Source organism: Anas acuta, chromosome 9 (genome assembly GCF_963932015.1).
Source record: "Anas acuta chromosome 9, bAnaAcu1.1, whole genome shotgun sequence".
In the NCBI taxonomy this organism is placed as follows: Eukaryota; Metazoa; Chordata; class Aves; order Anseriformes; family Anatidae; genus Anas; species Anas acuta.
In genome coordinates this window covers 9,005,475-9,023,410 of record NC_088987.1, presented here as the reverse complement: position 1 = coordinate 9,023,410, position 17,936 = coordinate 9,005,475, and the positions used below count along the sequence as shown (strand labels likewise).

Here is a 17,936-nt window from a genome sequence, read left to right as displayed (position 1 = left end):
CCACTCATGCCTAGGCCCTGGCTGGGCTCCAGCCTGGGCTCTCACCAAGGGCTCTCCGTCCAGATGATGGCTTGAAGAGCTCCTCTAAAACAAGCAGCTTGTGTAAAATTAGCAGCAGAGGCAGAGGGGAGCACCTACCAGGGGGCAGAATTACCACCGCTGGCCCCAGGCGCTGCTGGTGCTGGCAGCCCCCTGCCACCCTCGATGACTGTCACCACCAGGCGCGGGGCCGCATCCTGCTGACCCACCCGTCTGTGCAAAGGCAGCCGGTCCCACGCCAGGAGCTGTCACACAAACGTCCCCCGCTTCCTCGCGCCAGGCCGTGTGCTGACACCTCTAACTTGCCGCTGTCACATAGGAGCTTTAAGTGCCTCCGATGCAGCCTTATCCTGCTGCCTGCCAGAGCTGCTGACTGAGCCGCACGTAGCTCTTGGCACCGGAAAATACGCTTTGCTCAGAGACCAAAAATTTCAGCTCGCTGTAAACATCAAGAGAGCGGCTTGCGATTAAGCCGTTGGGGTTTTACGGCATCCTGAGGATGTATAGCGCTATATAAGCGGTAACTATTTTTACTGTTGTTATTTATTACGTGGGGCTGGCTGGTGCCGGGGTCCGGGCCCCTTTGCACAGCAGGTGTTCCCATCACGAAACGCCGGTGTAATGCCGGCGAGCTTCGCACGAGCGGCATGAAAGCAGGTGGCTGCTGTGCTCCTGCTCCTTCCACAGGCTCCCGAAGGCAAGAGAAAAGAGGGGGGACACGTTTCATCCCTGGGGAGGGAGGTTAAGGCCAGACCCTTAGAAGCATTCAGGTTGCCAAACACATTGGGGATAAGAGGTCTTTTGGGGTCACGCACCCTCCTCCCAAGACTGGATGTGCAGCAAAGACCAGCGGGAGAGCCAAGGCCAAACAGAGCTGGCAGCTTTGAGGGGAGAAGGGGCACAGTCCCAGCCTGGCAGCGGGTGCTCGGAGAGGCCTCCTGCCCGAAGGAACCCCGCACCGCTGCGTGCTGTCACCGCTCGGGGGGGAAGGCGGGACGAGGCTCCCCACTCACGTTTAAGCATACAAAAACAAATAATAGAAAAAAAGAAGAAGAAGAAAAAAAAAGTTAAAGCCGTCTGAAAACGCCTCCCTCTTTCCCAGAAGAGTGATAAAGGCTTTTTGGCAGAGCGAGGTGGTGTTTATTTTGGTTTTGTGTTGTGTTGCTGCTCTGACCCCCTCAGCTGTTGGAGCTGTTAGACGGAGAACCTGACAGCGTGATTGTTTTTACTGGACTGCAGCGCAGTTTTTAGCTTTGCAGGAGTGGTCTGGGAGCAGTTTGTGCTGATTGCTTCAGAGGGCTGCGACCGGGGCCCACGGCCCCGTCCTGCTCCGCACCCCGCGTCTCGGCCAGGCAGGGCCCGGCCCGCAGCTGGTTTGAATCATCGCGCTCTTCCCATTTCCCCGCGCAGGGCAGCGCTTGAAGATTTTCCTTTCTCTTCTGCTGAAATGTGACTCTAATTAGATGATAACAAGGCTCTGACATTTTCTAATTGTAATCCTATCCGTGCAAGGGGACGTTATTAAAACGATTAAAATTATTGATAAAGGGGAGGAAGGACACTCGGTCGGAGAACTCGATACTTGGCCTGCAGCACCAGGAGGGGGGAGGACAGGCCTGGCTCCATCTCCGGGACAGGAGCACCCTGCACCCCAAAGGATCACCCGACTGGGCAGGGATGGGTGTGGGGATCCCCTGGTGACATTTCCCTGCTGGTTGGGACCGCTTCAAAATGGGGGACGAGGTGAGCTGAACCAGCCTGCTGGGAATTCGCCCCATTTTGCCTGCACTGAGTAGCCACCCCATGGAGGGTGTAGGCCACAGGGAGGCCAGCTCACGGGACACAACACCACCCCCATAGGCTGAGCTCTTGTCACCACACTGACCCCCAGAAAAGGTGGTTTGGGGACAAAAGGTGGTCCTAGCCTGCGGGGAGAACAAATGAGGAGCAGCTTCCTCAGACCTGAAGCTGCTAAGGAGATAGCTGGGCCCTGCTCCCTCCACGCCTGTACACACTAACATATGAGTCCCAGTGCAAACATTTCCACTTCGCATTATGTGGCTTTTAGACACTCTTTCTGGAAGGTTTTAGCTGCATGAAAGACAGGAATTGGCATCTGGGGAGAAGCAATTGGGCTCTCATCTGCTCAGGTGAAATTAAAGGGAACCGTGCCCCTGTTCACAAGATGAGCTGGTTTATTTTTTTTCACTTTTTAAAGCCAGGCCTCTCTCTGCAGGCACAAGTAAGAAACAGATGGGAAAAAGTCCTGCAGGCCTCAAGTTTCTACCAGGTAATGGTGAAGAGAGCAAGGTTTTAGCTTTACTGCCTTCAAAACCCTGCAAGGCAATGCAGCACTTACATCTCATGAGGCAGGCACACACACCCTACACCCTTTCCCCAAACCTGCCATAGGCCCCACATACGGCAACGTGCCACAAGGCAGCAATGAGAAGCGAGGGATATCCCAGCAAGAACCTACCTGGCAGTCCCCAAGCACCAGGGATGGACCCCTCGCTGTTCCCGATGGCATTGCTCCTGCAGGATCCCGTGGTTTTGTCCGGGGGATGCCTCACGCCAGGCAGGGCTGATGTGGAACCAGGCAGGGAGCCGCGTGGTGTGGCAGGAGGCAGATCCGAGCCAGTTTTCTTCTCCGGAAACCTCGGGGATCTCCCTTGGTGTTTCCCAGAATAACCCCACGGCTCCTCTAATTTCCTACAGCTGCTGCACACCAGCGCAGCAGCAGCCGGCGGCAGCACCCGCAGCGTCCCCAGCCCAGCCCTCAGAGGCAGCAGGGATGTCCCTGGTACATCCCCAGTGCCACAGCCCTAGGGGGTGGGGAAACCCTTACATCTGCAGGGAAAAGGCTCATTTTGTGATGCCAGAAGATAGCAATAACAATGTAAAGGGGATACAGAAATCCAGGCGTTGAATCCCGTTAGCCCAGCCAGCCTGCAGGCTCTGACAGCAGCCGTCCCTGCTCCCTGAGGGCAGGGAAGATGCACAGCACTGCCATTCCCAACTCACACATATCCCTGTGCTTCAGGATAAAACAGAGCAGGAATTTTCTGAGCAGCCAGTGACCACCAGACTGCCTGCCTGCAGCATCCACAGCCCTGCTCAGCACGGCCTCCTCCACCTGAGAGGTGCAGAGACACTGCTGGGGGGCCAGCAGTCAGCACATGCGAGAGTACGAGGCATCTGAGACTTCTCTCCCCAGTATCTGTTCACACACAGGGTCTAACCACCAGTACACCGAGGACTGAAGACACCAGCGAGCTGCAGCACTTCTCAGAAAGTCCTTCAGTGCTTGCAAACCATTTGCAGACAACAATTTATTCATCCAATTTACACCTTATTTCTGTTCACAAGCAGATCATAGTCTCCATGAAATTGCTCATTGCTAGAAATTATGCAGCAAATATTTCAGTATACATATCTCCAGCAAATTGCCTGCAGCCAGTGCTATTTCCCTATTCACAGCCAGAAATCTGAGCTGTTTTGCTAGGACATACAGCTCCCATAGCATGGCTCGTTCCCTGTCACTGAGGTACGATGCTCTCCGATCCTGGCACTGACAGGCAGCGCTCCTTAGCTTATAAATAAAAGCTCACAACAGAATCAACCTTACAGTGCAAATATTCATGATTATGAATTCGAAAATCACTTCCTATGAATAAGCCTGCACAGTTTGCATTAAAACGTGCTGCTTCAGCATCATTCCTGCCAGTGTACATGTTTGCTAGAACAGCCACAGAGAGCAAACCCAAAAAGGTCACGAAGGGAAAGCGAACAAATTTATTGAGAAATTCAAACATATGTTTGGTGCTGGTTAAAAAAAAAAAGCTGCAAAACCACAGATAGTGTCTCAATCACCCTTGGAGACTGCACTGTGCAGAGCTCGCTATGCAGGGACAGAGGTCTCAGCTAATTGAAAAATTGATTAATTTTTTATACCTACCAACTTCCATAATTTGAAGGTATTAATTTCTCTTAAAAATGTTGAAGATTTTTTGAAAAAGATTTAGAATTCATATTGGAAACCTACAAAGGGGTTTTTAAGACGCTACCTTCTTATTTTAATAAAATGTAGTTTAGATTTTTTTTTCCTGGAAATATCTTCATTAAATACAAGAGGAACTAAAGGGCATGCTAATATAATTCACAGACGATACTAAATTAGGATATATTGTACACGGCAGTGCGGACTGAGAAATAATACAAAGGGCCCCAGAGAGATTGGAAACCTGGGTAGAAAATAAATGAGATTCAATTTGGAAAAATGCCGTCGATGCCTCTAGGGAAAATAATTTGAAACACACGGAAACCTGGGAAGCAGGAATGGCTAACAGGGAGTTTAAAACAATAACAGAGAGAAAATTGGTCTGCAAAGCATTACGGACCCCCTCTAACGCCCGCTGGAGTCAGCGGAGGTTCCTGCTGGCTGCAGCGAGGCCTGGGGCCACGGAGGTGCCTTGCACCGTGCTGATGGCAGAGGAAGCAGCAGAAGCGTCCCCAAGGACGGGCTCACCAAACGGAGCAGCCCTGGGCCAAATCCATGCGGAGGTGACCAGGCAGGGGATCAGAGAAGGGGAGTCACAACTTGACCCCCTCTGCCCAGGAGGACAAGCCTCAGCAGCAGCGCTGGAGGCTCACCAGCCTCGCCTTCCCCACAGCTTTCTCCCATAGACACCGTGTTTGGCTTCCAACTCGGTCCCTGCTAATTGCAGCAGGCGTTTGGACGTGTCCCTCTGAAATCAACATTAGAAAGATGCTTTATGGAAGAAATTCCTGATCCAAGCAAGGAATTGGCAGAACTGAAGGCCAAATGCAAATGCTCTGCTGAGCTGGGCCTGTAATGCCGGGGCACCCTGTGGGATGGATCATGACCTTGCTCAAGGCCCCTAATTCCCCTTCCCTTCACAAACATGTGCTTCCCCATCTCATTTTTGAGAAAACGAGGTGGGGAGGAATAAGTGTGAGTTTTGGCAGGGGAATGACGGGTTGCCCAGCTTTCAGCTTCACAAAGCAGGAGGGCAAACCACTGCTGGCACGGAGGAGAAAGCACGTCAGGGACAAGAGGCCTGGGGAGGAGCACCTCACCGGAGGGATCTCCTCACCTCTCACAGGGCTGTGGGCAAGGGGCCCGGCCTCCACGAAGCCTCCCACAGCCAGAGGCCACGGCTGCAGCCCCAGCTCACTGCACCTCCCGCACGCAGCAGGGCTGTGGGATGGCCGAAACACAGCGGCCCCAACCCTCAGGGCTGCACCCGGCCAGCCAACTTGCAGGATAAGGATTGATCTTTTATTATTATTTGTGAAAGGGTTGGTACCATCTCCCCAGGGCACTCGCAGCTCTGCTCACCTGCCTTCTGTATTTCAAGAAGCCATCTAAGCCTATATATTCCAGATGATAAACTCTACCTAGTCATTTTCTCCTTTCCATTAAAATCATCTACACCACTAGAACTTAAAACAAAAATCAATTTCAGAGGAAACAAAGAGGAGCAGACCAAGGACTCCTACTTTCCACTGCTGTTTTTCAGCTTCTAAAAGGCACACTCCACTTATGAACCTGGGTATTGCATATATATATATTTTAAAAGCTAGCAGTGCAAACACTTGTTACGGTATCCATCATTTATTCTTGACCTTACAAAAAACAGAGCTTGTCAGGTAACAGCATTTCTGACATTTTGAAGATGTTTTTTTTCACCTTTGGGACTGAAATAAAATCTTAAAACATTTTGTTGAATGAGCTTTCAGAAGCGTGGCTTTGGAGACACCTAACGAAAGGCAAGTCTTTTTTCTAGGTAAGGTTGAAATTACGTAAGACTTCCCAACGACCCAAAAAACTTTAAGGGAAGAGATCATTTCCTCACAGCTTTCCAAATTAAATGCAATTGTTCCCTTCCCTGGATGAAAACTCCTGCACTGGGGTGGGGGTGACGATTGTTTTGATGGTTCTCCCCAGAGCCCCTCGCAGGCTCTTGGAGACATTCATCTCAGATCAGAGGGAACTTGTTTACTCTTTTCCAGGACTATTGATTTTTAGCCACATCTCTGAAGCAGCTTATATCTAGCTCTCACAAGAGGGGTCCTTAGGAATTGAAGATACGAACATGAGACTCGCTCTTGAAGTCCCTGGGAAACACCAGTGAGGAGGTTTGAAAAGGCATTTTCCTGCACTCGAGGACTGCCACAACACACTGACTTGCTAATCAACATCGAGCTTCAGCCAGCAAATATTTAAGGGAGAAACAAGGAGATCTTGGGAGCTGTGCCACGAATAGCACAGCAGCAACCAACTCGCAGCCTCCACTGTCTTCTCTCAGGTCACTGACAACTAGATTTTTCTTTTTTGAAGGCCTAACAAAGTGATTTGAATCAAACATTTGCATCCCTTTTTTAAAAAAAATATCCTGTTTCTAATTTTGAATGCAACAGCATGCATCAAAGCAAAGAATGAAATGTAATGAATTACCTAAATCAATGGAGATATGCTGCTTTCACTCAGTCTTCAGGGTGTCAGGGATGTGAGATTTTTAATGGGTTGCATAATCAGAAAGGAAGCATCCTTAACTTTATAATACAGCTAGCAGTCAGTGTCAGTCTTTAGACTGGAACAAGGCATGAATTTTTATAGTTGAATGCAAGTATTTACACATTTTATCATGCAGAAAGCTCATCTCCTCCACCAGTTTCCAGTCCAGCCATTAAGTGCAAGGCAAGGGGATTTCCACCCAGCCCAGCTCTGGACTGGGGAACCAGGGAGTCTTCCTGCCCTCGCTCTCCCAGGAAATGCAAGTCCCTGGGGAAGGATGAGAGCTACGATTTCTAGATTCTTGTAAGAAAAGAAAAGCCACACAAACCATTTCAAAAAGCTGCAGGCACCCAACTAGTAAACACATACCTCTGGTCTCTCACGTGAGTGATTTTTGGAAATCCTCTTCGCAGCTACAGAGTTTCCAGATACCTGATGAAATGTGTCCTGTTGTGAGCAGAACCTGTCATGTTCACTGCCTTCTAGTCAATCACTTAGAAATGCAAAACGTGGTTTGACAAGCTTCATTTCTGAATTTACCCAGTTTTAAAGTATTGTGTATATTTTAATTGCATGCCCATCTTCATCTGAGTGCAGTTCAACAAAATACAGCCTAAAAACCATCTAAATGTAATATTCACATTTTGAAAGTGAAAAAGCTAAGGTTTTCAATACAAAAATTGAGCTATGTAATTGCTTAAACGAGCATTCCTTTACCATATCATCCTCCCTAGTACGAAGTAGTGCCATATTTAATGCAAGCAGCTATATTTGGTTACAAATCATATTTTAGCAATTATACTACACAGCAAGAATGAACAACTCTGTAGTTTTTAATAAAATGCACATGAGAAACAGGATCTTTAATTTACATTTATTTTTATCTTGCTCGTTCATGAAAAGTCATGTTCAAAACCTACTTTGCCTTGTCTTTTCATCAGAGCAAAGCAGGGCTATGTGTGAGCTCGGCGTGGCTCTGCCAACACCCCAGCACCAGGCGACACACGACTTTCGGCCCAGCTCAGGACTGAGCTTCATCAGGAGCTCCAAACTCAGATGTTACACTTCCACAGCTTGCCAAGGGGAGAGAGTACCAATATCACAAGTTGAGAAGCCCTCTGGAATTTAGGGCCGGGAGGTACTTACACACAGCCGTTGGGAAGCGGCGCTACCACCCTCCTCGAGGGGAGCACACCCTGCTACCCGTTGCCTCCAGCAGGTTTGGCACTTGGCAGCCTGGCAGGTTCCTGCAGCTTCGCACATGACGGGACCTGGCACCTACACCTCGCAGAGACCTTGCTGTCCTATGGGCGAACCACGCAGTCCTGATACAACAGGCCCCTGAAGTCAAAATTCCTCTTTAATGCCTACCGAAGGCTCCAATTAATTCTCACTGGCAACAGACAGGCATCTTAAATTCACTGTGCTTCAGCCCTTAATTGACGGGTCTGATCATTAAGGCTAAGAGGAGGAGGAGGGAGGGAAAGAGGCAGGCAAGGGCTGAAGAATGCAAGATGACAGGGCTACCTGGGGAACAAACGAACAAATTTCCATCAAAACCGCCTTGCATCCGCCTTGCATCTCCTCCTGCCTCGGCGGTTCGTCAGATGCCGGAAAGGATCCGTGCATCAACGCGCTTAGCTCCTGCTTGAGGACAGGCAAGCCTCCTCCAGCTACCCCACGCAGCCAGTACATTAACATTTTTTAGTGAAGATGATAAACCTGGAGCAGATCAGTAACTCGAGAAGGGCATTGACTTACGCATTAGGGACTGCGGAGCAGAGCTGGCTATCAGCAGCAAGGTCAGGAGGTGCAGCATTTTCCCAAAGCGCTCCTTCAAATTCTCCAAGCCAAAGCCTTCCCCAGACCCAGATCTGCCACAACTGGGACGAGGACGCTGCAGACCTCTGTCAACCTGAGAAATCCCATCAGTGAAGTAGATGGAAAAAGGATACAAGGGCAAAGCCATCGCAGTGCAGTTCACTTTCTGTCCACTGCGTGGATTAGCATAATTAATGAAGTATTTAGAAACTTTTAGACTAGGAGGCAATGCCACCTAGTGAAGAGGAGCAGGACGGCATGTGACAGACAGGGGACATCCCCAAAGGGCTGGTGACGGGGTGGGTGTTGAGGCAGCAAGCTCCCACTGGTGCCCCTGGGCTCAGCACCAAGGCCCAGCAGCACAGGCATCTGGCACTGGTGCCTGTATTAACCCAGGCATCCTACCCTACCCCACCCCACCATCTGCACCCCTACGCCCGGCAGCTACACAAACACAAGTTCAAAGACATTTTAACCGATGAATAATTTAAAGAAAAATGCGTTTTCAGTAGGCCTTGAATTTAAATTTTCCTTCAACGAGGCCTTTTAAAGCCAGAAAATATACAGCTCAAAAATGACAGATGGCTTTAAAATTAGAGATCAGATTATACAGGAATTTATAAAGGTATTGCAGAGAAAAAGCAGCCCTGAATGGTACTAAATTTAGGCTAAAGCCCAAGCAGACACCAGCAATTAAATCAAAATTCCAAAAAATTCATGGCCCAGAGGCTGTCACAGCACTCGGCAGTGGCTGACAGCCACAGCACAGCCCAACTGCCTAGCAGAGGGCAACTGGTTCCCATTGCTCTGAACCATTTTCCATTAAAAGATCCAAACTGAGCGCAAGTCAGACTCTCCACACAAGATATTTGATGCAGCAGTTTTTGGGGACTTTTTTTTTTTTTCTTTCCCCTAAACGAATTCCTGGTTCTGTTTAGTTATTTGCAAAACCATGTCAAGTTATGAGCCTATGACCACAAATCAGACAGAAGTAGCTACTGATGTGGTTTCTCCCCCACTACCACCAGCATTTGCCATGGTAATACAGAGCTATAAAAATAACAGTCATGATCTATAGTAAGGCAGCAGTTTGATCAGACTAAAGACTTCTGGTATGCAAGACTCCTCTACCAAAAAATGTTTCGGTCAATTTGTAAAATTGATGGGACTCCGGAGTAATCATGCCGGAGCCAAACACTTACATGTTTGATACAGAGGGATTTTCAGTGGATTTGATGGAGGGTGGAAGGAAGGGCGGTGTTTGCTTTAACGTACACATTCTTTTTGCAAGTGTGGTGCAGATTTTGCTGAGAAACGTGCAGGAACACAAGGACCAACGTGGCAGGCGACACGCAACCAGAAGACACCGTGCCTCGGTCAAGCCGTGCGCAGGGAGCCGGCGTGCAGAGCGCACGCTGCTGTGACGGTGCTTGCGTGACATCTGGTGGTCAAAAAGTACCCCAGGAGGAGCCGTGGGACTCACCGCTACGCCCAGGTACCCCACAGAGCCACAGGAAAGGCCAACAGCCCTGCCAGGAACTACGCTGGCACCCAGGTGTTCAGTTTCTAATGGATATTCTGGTAAAATAATCAAGTAGTGATTTGGGGGAACTGAACATGTATGCTCCCTGGTTTCTAAAGAGCACCGATCCTCTCCAATTACACCCCCAGCCCCTTCTAAAGACAAGCAAGTGTCTAAAAGAATGCTAGGTGGCCATAAATTTAAGGCATTGCTTTTCATTAGCCTAAAGCTTTCAGGCATTTTTAAGCTATATTTAGGTTCTAAAGAAAAAAAAAAAAAGTTCATCTGAACTGTGATCCAGCAGAGGACAAAACCACAAACTCTGCCAAAAATCAAGCCCTGAAGTCTGTTCTTTGCCCTTTAATAGCAGCACTTAAAGGTTGCCTCCTTATACTAATTGTGTGAGAAACAGAAGCACTTCAGTACACAGCACTGAAAGCAGATCTACAAAGACAGGTTCCTGAAAGAGAAAAGAACATACTTATTGAAGGTACACACTCGAAAACTTCTCTGTACCTCAGACTCCTTTGTTTTAAAACAAACAAAACAGAAAACCCAAAGAAGCCAGCAACTGAAAGGTGAGCTGGAGTCAACCTCATCTGTAAGAGCCTTCAGGCAGCCCTGCTGCTTGCAGCGGAGCCGGAGCACGCCTCTCTGCCTTTCAATAGGCCGGAGCTGTCAGAGAAGCTGAGGATAAATTGTCAAGCCCCGACCGTCCTAAACAAACGTGATGCTCAGCTGAATGCTGCAGTTTCTTCTTTAGCTGCAGTTGCTGCCTGCATTAAGTTGATCTAAAATGCACGGGCTTGAAGCAAGACGTACCCTCCTCTGTGCACAGCAGAGCAATTGTCCCTGCAGCAGGCATCTCTTCCCCACATTTCTCTCTCCTTAATCCCAAAGGTTTCCATAAACAAGGCAGCTCCTTGTCTGTATCAAGCTCATGTACCATAAACATGACCTGACCTACATTATCCAGTTAAATACATCTTATTTAAAGCTCAGTTTCTCCCCTGCCCTTCAGCCCCTGACACATTTAACGCAACGCAGTGCAAACAGATTCGCGATCCCTTCTCCTCCCAGCCACTTCCCCAAGCTGCCTGGAAGGAGGCTCAGGTAACCCAAGCATTAGGTAAGGTCTAGAACTGCAAGAAAGTCCCACGTCAGGAGAGATGAGATACCAGCAAAGCTGAAGGCAAACACAGAAATTAACAACGACAAAAAAAGCTTGCCAGAGTTTCAGGCAGGGGTGGGAGCTGCTTTGCACATGTCCTGCTTACATGCGTTCAGAGCAAACAAGTCAGTTCATTTCTCAAGATATTTCACTCCGTTTACAACAGCTTTTAGCTCTGCAGTTTGTAATATTACACGCTCTGAAAAGTAAATCCAATCCCCAAATTCTTCTAGTTGGTTACTCATAAAATCCATTAAGTTCAGGCGCAAGCAAACCAGACTCATCTCTTTCCCTCCCAATGCCTATTACATATAAATAGTAATTATTGTTCCTGGCAAGGCTCTAGTGTCTCTTATGATTTTGTACTTTAATGATCTGATTTCTTAGCACTTTCCAATGAAAGAATATATTTAACAAGCATCCATGTTTCCTCCTCCATGATAGGATTTTTAAATTATGAACGTAATAAAGACAATGATGTTGCCAGTCTCATGATTAATAGCTTAAAGAGTCATTCACTAAGCCTTCATTCCCCCCATTATCACAAATTCACAAGCTGTATGGCTTTGTAAAATTCAGCGAAGACAAGATTTAACTCCGTAGTTACATAGCTAAATCAACAAGCAATACCAGAAGGGCGTTAATTTAGTTTGATCTAGAAAAGCAATTTAAATCCTACCTGTTCTGTTGACAGATCTGTGTTTTTTTAAATGCCACCTTAGTAGAAAGTGTCTAATGCAAGATTTCCACCCTTATTTATGCAATATGTGACATCTCCAATCTTGTACGCTGTCACAGCTCAAACCACAGTAAGCTATATCACCGCGATGCTGCGGAGCAAAGAGCATCATTAGCGTACAGTTCAGAGTTATTGAACTAATAAACTGGAGAGGCTTCTCCTAATACAACAGGGATCCCAAAACAAGCTGCTACAAACATTCCCTCAACCATCACACCAGTTGCTTTTAAAATTAAAATGAAACCAAACTGCTGAAAGAAAATAGGGTTTATGGTAAAACTCAGTTTTATTACTTCACAGGAACATGGGCTTCATTTGATGCGAGAACACACCCACAAAACACAGATGTTGCTCGATGGAGTTCAGTCTACGTCACTTCCAAAGGTTTAAGTTTTCACATTAACTTGAATAAATGCTACAGGAGATAATGCCAATCAAACCTCCGAGGAAATAAAGATAGGCTGAACATTATGCCAGAGATGCAACTCTAGGCATCAGCTCTTCACAAGCCTGTCTGGCTCAGCGATCAGTGCAAGCGAAACATTCAAGATATCACCTTCACACTCAAAAGGACCAGGTAAGAATGGAGCAACAGCACATTAAACAGCACAAAGGTCCATCCTCCATTCTGCAATATCTAAAGGCTTAGCAATCGGTATTTCTCTGCCCTGCGGAATCAAGGCCACATTTTCAATTTTTGTTTGATTTATATCAGCTGCACAGTCATTCTAAGCTATAGATTAAAGCAAACAAAATGGAAACTAATCATTTATTTCCAATTGTGTTTAAGGTTTATTACAACTCAGGTAGCTTGAATTTGTCATGCATGAGATGGAGCCTTCACCAGTTCTGGGACTATTTGTATAATTCAGCACAGCGAGACAATCTCTTCCGAACAAGTCATGAAATTTAAGCATTAGCCAAACCAGTTCAGAGTGATTTATGAAATTCTGAATATCACATTAATGGAATAGCTAACAGCCATAACTACATCCACATAAATATGCCTCTCATAATAAAAACACTCTACATAGTTCTGAATGTTTTAAGAAATGGTAAAATGACTGCAGATTATGGAGTCCATCTCCTTCAAGGCATCAAAGACATTCTCAAGGAGGAGTTAATTAGTCCAGTTTCACAAGATACACCATTACAGAGTCTGAGATTCTGACGGCCTGTGATTAATTTCCACCCTACACCAACATACTTTGCTTACATTAGCTCTGTTTTCAATTTCCCCTCCTTTTTTCAGAGGCCTCTCACTGGTGTATTCACAGTTGGAGACTCGAGTTCAACTTCTCTGTACTGCCCCATAACCAACTGGAACACTTGTCGGCAAACCTCTAGATGACAAGGAAGCACACAAGAAGTACTTTCCAACATGCGTCTTTCCCCACCCTGTTCCCCGACTCACAAGGCAACAGACTCAAATGCAAGCCCCCCTCCCCTCACACGATCTGGTGCACATATGCACTTGCTTCAAAGCATCCCTACTCCTGCTAAACACAAAGTTCACAGAAATACCGTGCTTTTATTGCTGCCACTGATAAAGGGATCGGGATTAAAGACTCTCACATTGAGAAGACAGATTCCTACCAACCAGTTGTAGGCACCAAGTGTCAGGAAAGGACTCTATGTGGTCCAGAGCTCCACCGTATTCCCACACAATGAAAAATGTCCACGCACACGACATCTTTCATGAAAACTAAGGGGCTTCCTTGGAGGCACTGACACTCCCAGGCCAGCACACTGGCACTGCACATCTTTCAAACTTCCTTACCAACATTTTAAGTTCTGAACATAAAGGCAACTCACTTCTGCAGTTCCCTTTTGCAAGGAGTCTTGCTTGAGGACACAGCTTCACTTGCATGCATCCAAAGTTGGACTGCTTTCCTTCCTCTTCCTGGCCAACCCATCCTCCCTCTTTGCTCATCTGGTATAAACGTTCAGTGAAAAGTTTCACTGGGGTAAGTCCTCTGTCCTCTGGGCCTTTTGGCTTAGTTTTAACCCAGATCAGTTGAGCTGGTCTCACCACACTGCAGCACGAGCATTTGTGCCATTCATGTGATAGTGCAGAGAGAAGATGAGAATGGCAGTACGAGCCTAAATAGTCCAGCCTAGCACACGAGAAACTGCATCCCAAGCTTCAATTTTCATTGAAGTCACCCTCCACTGCTCCCAGACACTCACCCCAAGAAGGTGCTGCTGTTTGTATAAGGCAATGCTTTGGAGAAACACACAGAAACCATGTGCTGTGGGGTCCTCTGCACAATACGACAGGCAAATCTATCCTTGGCCAGTCCAGGTTTTAATTTTTTTTTTTTTAATTTAAATTCATAAATTCCCTGATTAAGTTATCTAACCAAGAGCTAAAGGCCTTCCTTACCTTGCTAAACCAAGCCAGTCCTTGCCAGCTGCCAACCAAGGGAAGTGGGAACACACAAGGATACTGCAGAACCTCCTTCTCCAGCACAACTCAGCATGCACATGCTTCCATCCCCTGGCCTGACTGCTCTTGGCACTCCCTCATTTCTCCCTGCTCCCTCTGACAACCTAGGAGGGATTTGCACCTGGCTTTGCTCAATCCTGAATTAATCTGCAAGACAGGGAAGTCAACATGGTCTTCTTTTGTCAGAAGTCAGAGCTATGGACAGACACTGAGTCAAAGTGAATCTGTGCAACAGATGACGTTGAGCACTGAGAACAGTTTTCCCCTGGGCTCACTTCCTCAACTGGCCCAAAAACACAGCGAAGGCATTTGCTGCAATCCCATACAGCAGCCTCTTCAGACAAAACGGGCTTTCTTCACACCACAGCTTAGAGATCAAGGCGAAAAAACAAAAGTCTCAAGATCCACTGTTCTCACTTATCCCTGCTCAGTGTAACAATACGGCAAAGTTCAGTGTTGGATTTACAGCCTCCATCCCCTCTGGAGCAGAACAATTTTTTTGTGTTCCTACCCACCACAAGTGCTATTATTCCCAAGCATGAGTGCTACTGAACGCAAACGAAGCTAGGGATGCTTGAGACAATCAAATAGCAGATGCAAGAGAAATGAATTAATTTATATTTGAATAAAGGAAAAAGCCAATGGGAGGTTAAAGACAACAAGATAGAAGGGAATTCATTTGAAGACAGAGCTGAAGGGAGATGCAAAATGGTACATTTCATTTCATATTGCGGAACTGAAAAATGACTCAAAGCCATCTGAGATTTAAACAGTTACAGCCAAGGATTTTATCTTAGTATCTTATCTGAGCTGTGCCTCTTCAGGGCCAGGTTTATAATTCTCCTTAATACACACACCATGGAGACTTCTGCAGCATATAGGAACATACTATCAATCTGACTGTACACCTTTGCACTTTTTATTATACAGACAAGGGCTGAAGCTTTCTTTTTGTGCAAGGGCTGCTTTTTATCTGTAGCGACAGGCTGATAATGACAGCTGGTTAAGTGTTAACAGAACAAACTTTATTAGCAACTTTAGCTATTTAAAAAAGAGGTCTCCAGAAATTAAATCTGTAGATGAGTTGTTCAGCCACCCTAAAAAGTGGTAATTCGTTACTATACGGCCACATCAGGGACAACAGAATACTCAAATAGGTTCCAGCTGTTCTTTTTATGGCATTGAGTTTTTTTGATACATTCAAAGCATTATTGCATCAGAAAACATATCATGCATCTTTATGTTTCCAGACAAATTCACCTGTATTTGTCAATTTCTAGCTACATCTCAAAGGTGCACCAAATCTACAGTTTTATGGTTTAGTTGCATGCTTTGCCTATATGCATGCTGAGATAATAAATATTAAATACAGGAAAGAACATAAAAGAACCAAACTGACATAAGGAATATTATACGGCAACTCTGTTATGTTCTGCCAGTTAAAGAGCTTGTCAAAAAATTGAGGTAACAACAGTGGCCACACCACTCAGCTGAGAATCGCTCAAAATTCACGGAAGTTTTCAGAAATTCAAGTACACAAACACCAGCTGCAACTTGTCAGAAATGCCAGAGAAATTAGGTTGGCTGCATTTTATTAGTCTATTAGCTGGCGTTCACACAGCTCCTTGTAAATCCTTTTTCTCACTCGGGGCATATCTTCCTGGGAGAACTGAAAAGGCTGGTCTAAGGCGAGGCACTTGCAGTACTGAGGAAAAGGAAAAGGCTTGATTGAAAAAAGGACATTTACAATGTGAACAATACAGGCTACTGGTTACTTTTTAAAAAGCAGTTCTCTTACCTGGAGCACAAAAACCCCACAGTCACTGTCATTTTTCTGTTGTGGAATGCACTAAAGGAAAACAAACATGAATAGACGTGTTAGATCCTTACCCATCCTTTAATTCTTTAAGTCCTGCTTCAAGTCCAAAAGCAGATTCTGCGAAACAATTAAGTATATTGTTCCCAGAACCAACCGTTCTGCAGCAGCAGGAACTGGAGTTATTACTTATTCTGATCCCAACTTCTGCAAGGTGACACTCAACACCATGTTAGAACAACACCTAACATTCAGAAAAACATATCGTATAGGCCTGAAAACAAATTACAAATCTTTCTTTCAAGTTTATTTTCTTTTAGCAACCTATGCAGAACAGCTTCTCAATTAGTTTAAATAAATGTTTGTACAGCACTATCTGCTTTACACAGGATTGAACTGTAACAGCAAAGTCACACAGGTCTAGAGGAAGATTATTCTCGGCATCCATGCTACCGACAGTGGCTTTCCTCCCCCTGCCACACCAAAGGTTCTCAAAGAACACAAAGGGCAGCACGCTGTCAGACAACAGGACTCCGCGAGGCAGTCTCAAATGATAATTTTCAACCTTTGTCACTTCGCCAGACATGCTGAATTTTGACATACAGGGCTAAGAAGTCCCACTTGCTAGTGCTGCCACGCCTCTGGAACATGAAGGGGAAAAATAATGTTTTTTCTCAACTCCCAAATCTTCCGGCTTACAGACTGCAGGAGGACAAACCCTGGCTGCACAGGGTGCGGGTGAGTGTGGAAGGGAATCGTTTTATCATCGTAGCAGCATCTAAAAATAATCCTGTGTAAAGAGGGAGTTGTTGGGAGTGTCTAGTGTGCAATGACCTGTTTTATATCTTCAGAGCCATTATGGGATGGCTACGCAAATCACATACTCCCTCATTTACACTACACACAAGTTATTCCCTTTTATTGCTGCCAGACTTTGTTTACTTGTGATCAAACGTAATGTGCTACAAACAGCCCTGGAGACCAAAGCTCTCTATCCATAACAAATATAAAATATAGGCAGCAACAGCATTCGCCTGTTCCCTCCCTCACCAAATCCCATCCATTTAGCATAGTTCAGAACAGTCCTTTTGGGAGGAGTTAGGAAGCTGAGTCTCCAGCTCACTCTGTCCTTGACCTTCCTCCAACATCAGCACCAGCTACAGGTTTTGCTGCACAGATACTTAACTGACCAGAGATCAAGCTCAGATCACCAAGTCACTTGCAGAAAGTATTAAAGACCTGGAGGGAGTTGAATGAGTGACAGAGCTTTAATTCCCATGTGTAACCACCCGTGTAGCTCCTACCATCTTCCTTGTAGTCAGCATGAAACAATTCACTACTTATAAAAAATATATGGGTTTAGAAGCAATCTCCTAAAATCTGCCAGAAAGTCAGACTCCAGGACTCGAGGGGCTGCCATTTACCTTTGTCACAGCAGTCTGCCAACCCTGAAGAAACTCGGGGCGATTCTTCTCTTTTGCTTCAGTCAGCAAATACTTTCGAATGTTCTTTATAAAGGAAAGGGAAAAAACAAACAACAACCCACTATTATTCACCAGCTAAAAAACAGGAGGGAGACATTGACATCTTTGTTGGCATCCTTTTGACAATGAGGACAAATTTCAGGTATCATTACACATTAGGAGCTCAGCTCAGATCTGAAGACAAAGAGATCAGCACCTTCTAACTCCAAGGCTTGTTCTGGTCCATCAAGGGAGACTTTAACATCCCTCTGCCCCACTGAACGCTGGCATACTTAATATTGGGGTAGCTGTGGCACTTGTACACAAAGTCAGAGTGCTCTCAGACATGCAGAGCTGCACCGTGCAGTCCCACAC

At 46.2% G+C, this 17,936-nt stretch overlaps 1 protein-coding gene across 6 annotated transcripts in view; it reads right to left on the bottom strand.

Moving 5' to 3' along the window:
• The window catches only part of SENP5 (SUMO specific peptidase 5), a 64,497-nt gene that overhangs the window by 28,780 nt on the left and 17,781 nt on the right, over nucleotides 1–17,936 (bottom strand). For 3 of the 6 annotated variants that reach the window (XM_068691816.1, XM_068691817.1, XM_068691818.1), the window contains 3 exons: nucleotides 17,523–17,606; nucleotides 16,081–16,131; nucleotides 14,878–16,005 (listed from right to left, as the gene is read on the bottom strand). In XM_068691816.1, coding sequence (XP_068547917.1) covers nucleotides 15,877–16,005; nucleotides 16,081–16,131; nucleotides 17,523–17,606 — 264 coding nt within the window. In that variant the 3' untranslated portion in view covers nucleotides 14,878–15,876. Of the gene's footprint in view, nucleotides 1–14,877; nucleotides 16,006–16,080; nucleotides 16,132–17,522; nucleotides 17,607–17,936 lie in introns of those variants that run through there. The other 3 variants (XR_011099271.1, XR_011099272.1, XM_068691819.1) reach the window with 2 other exon arrangements.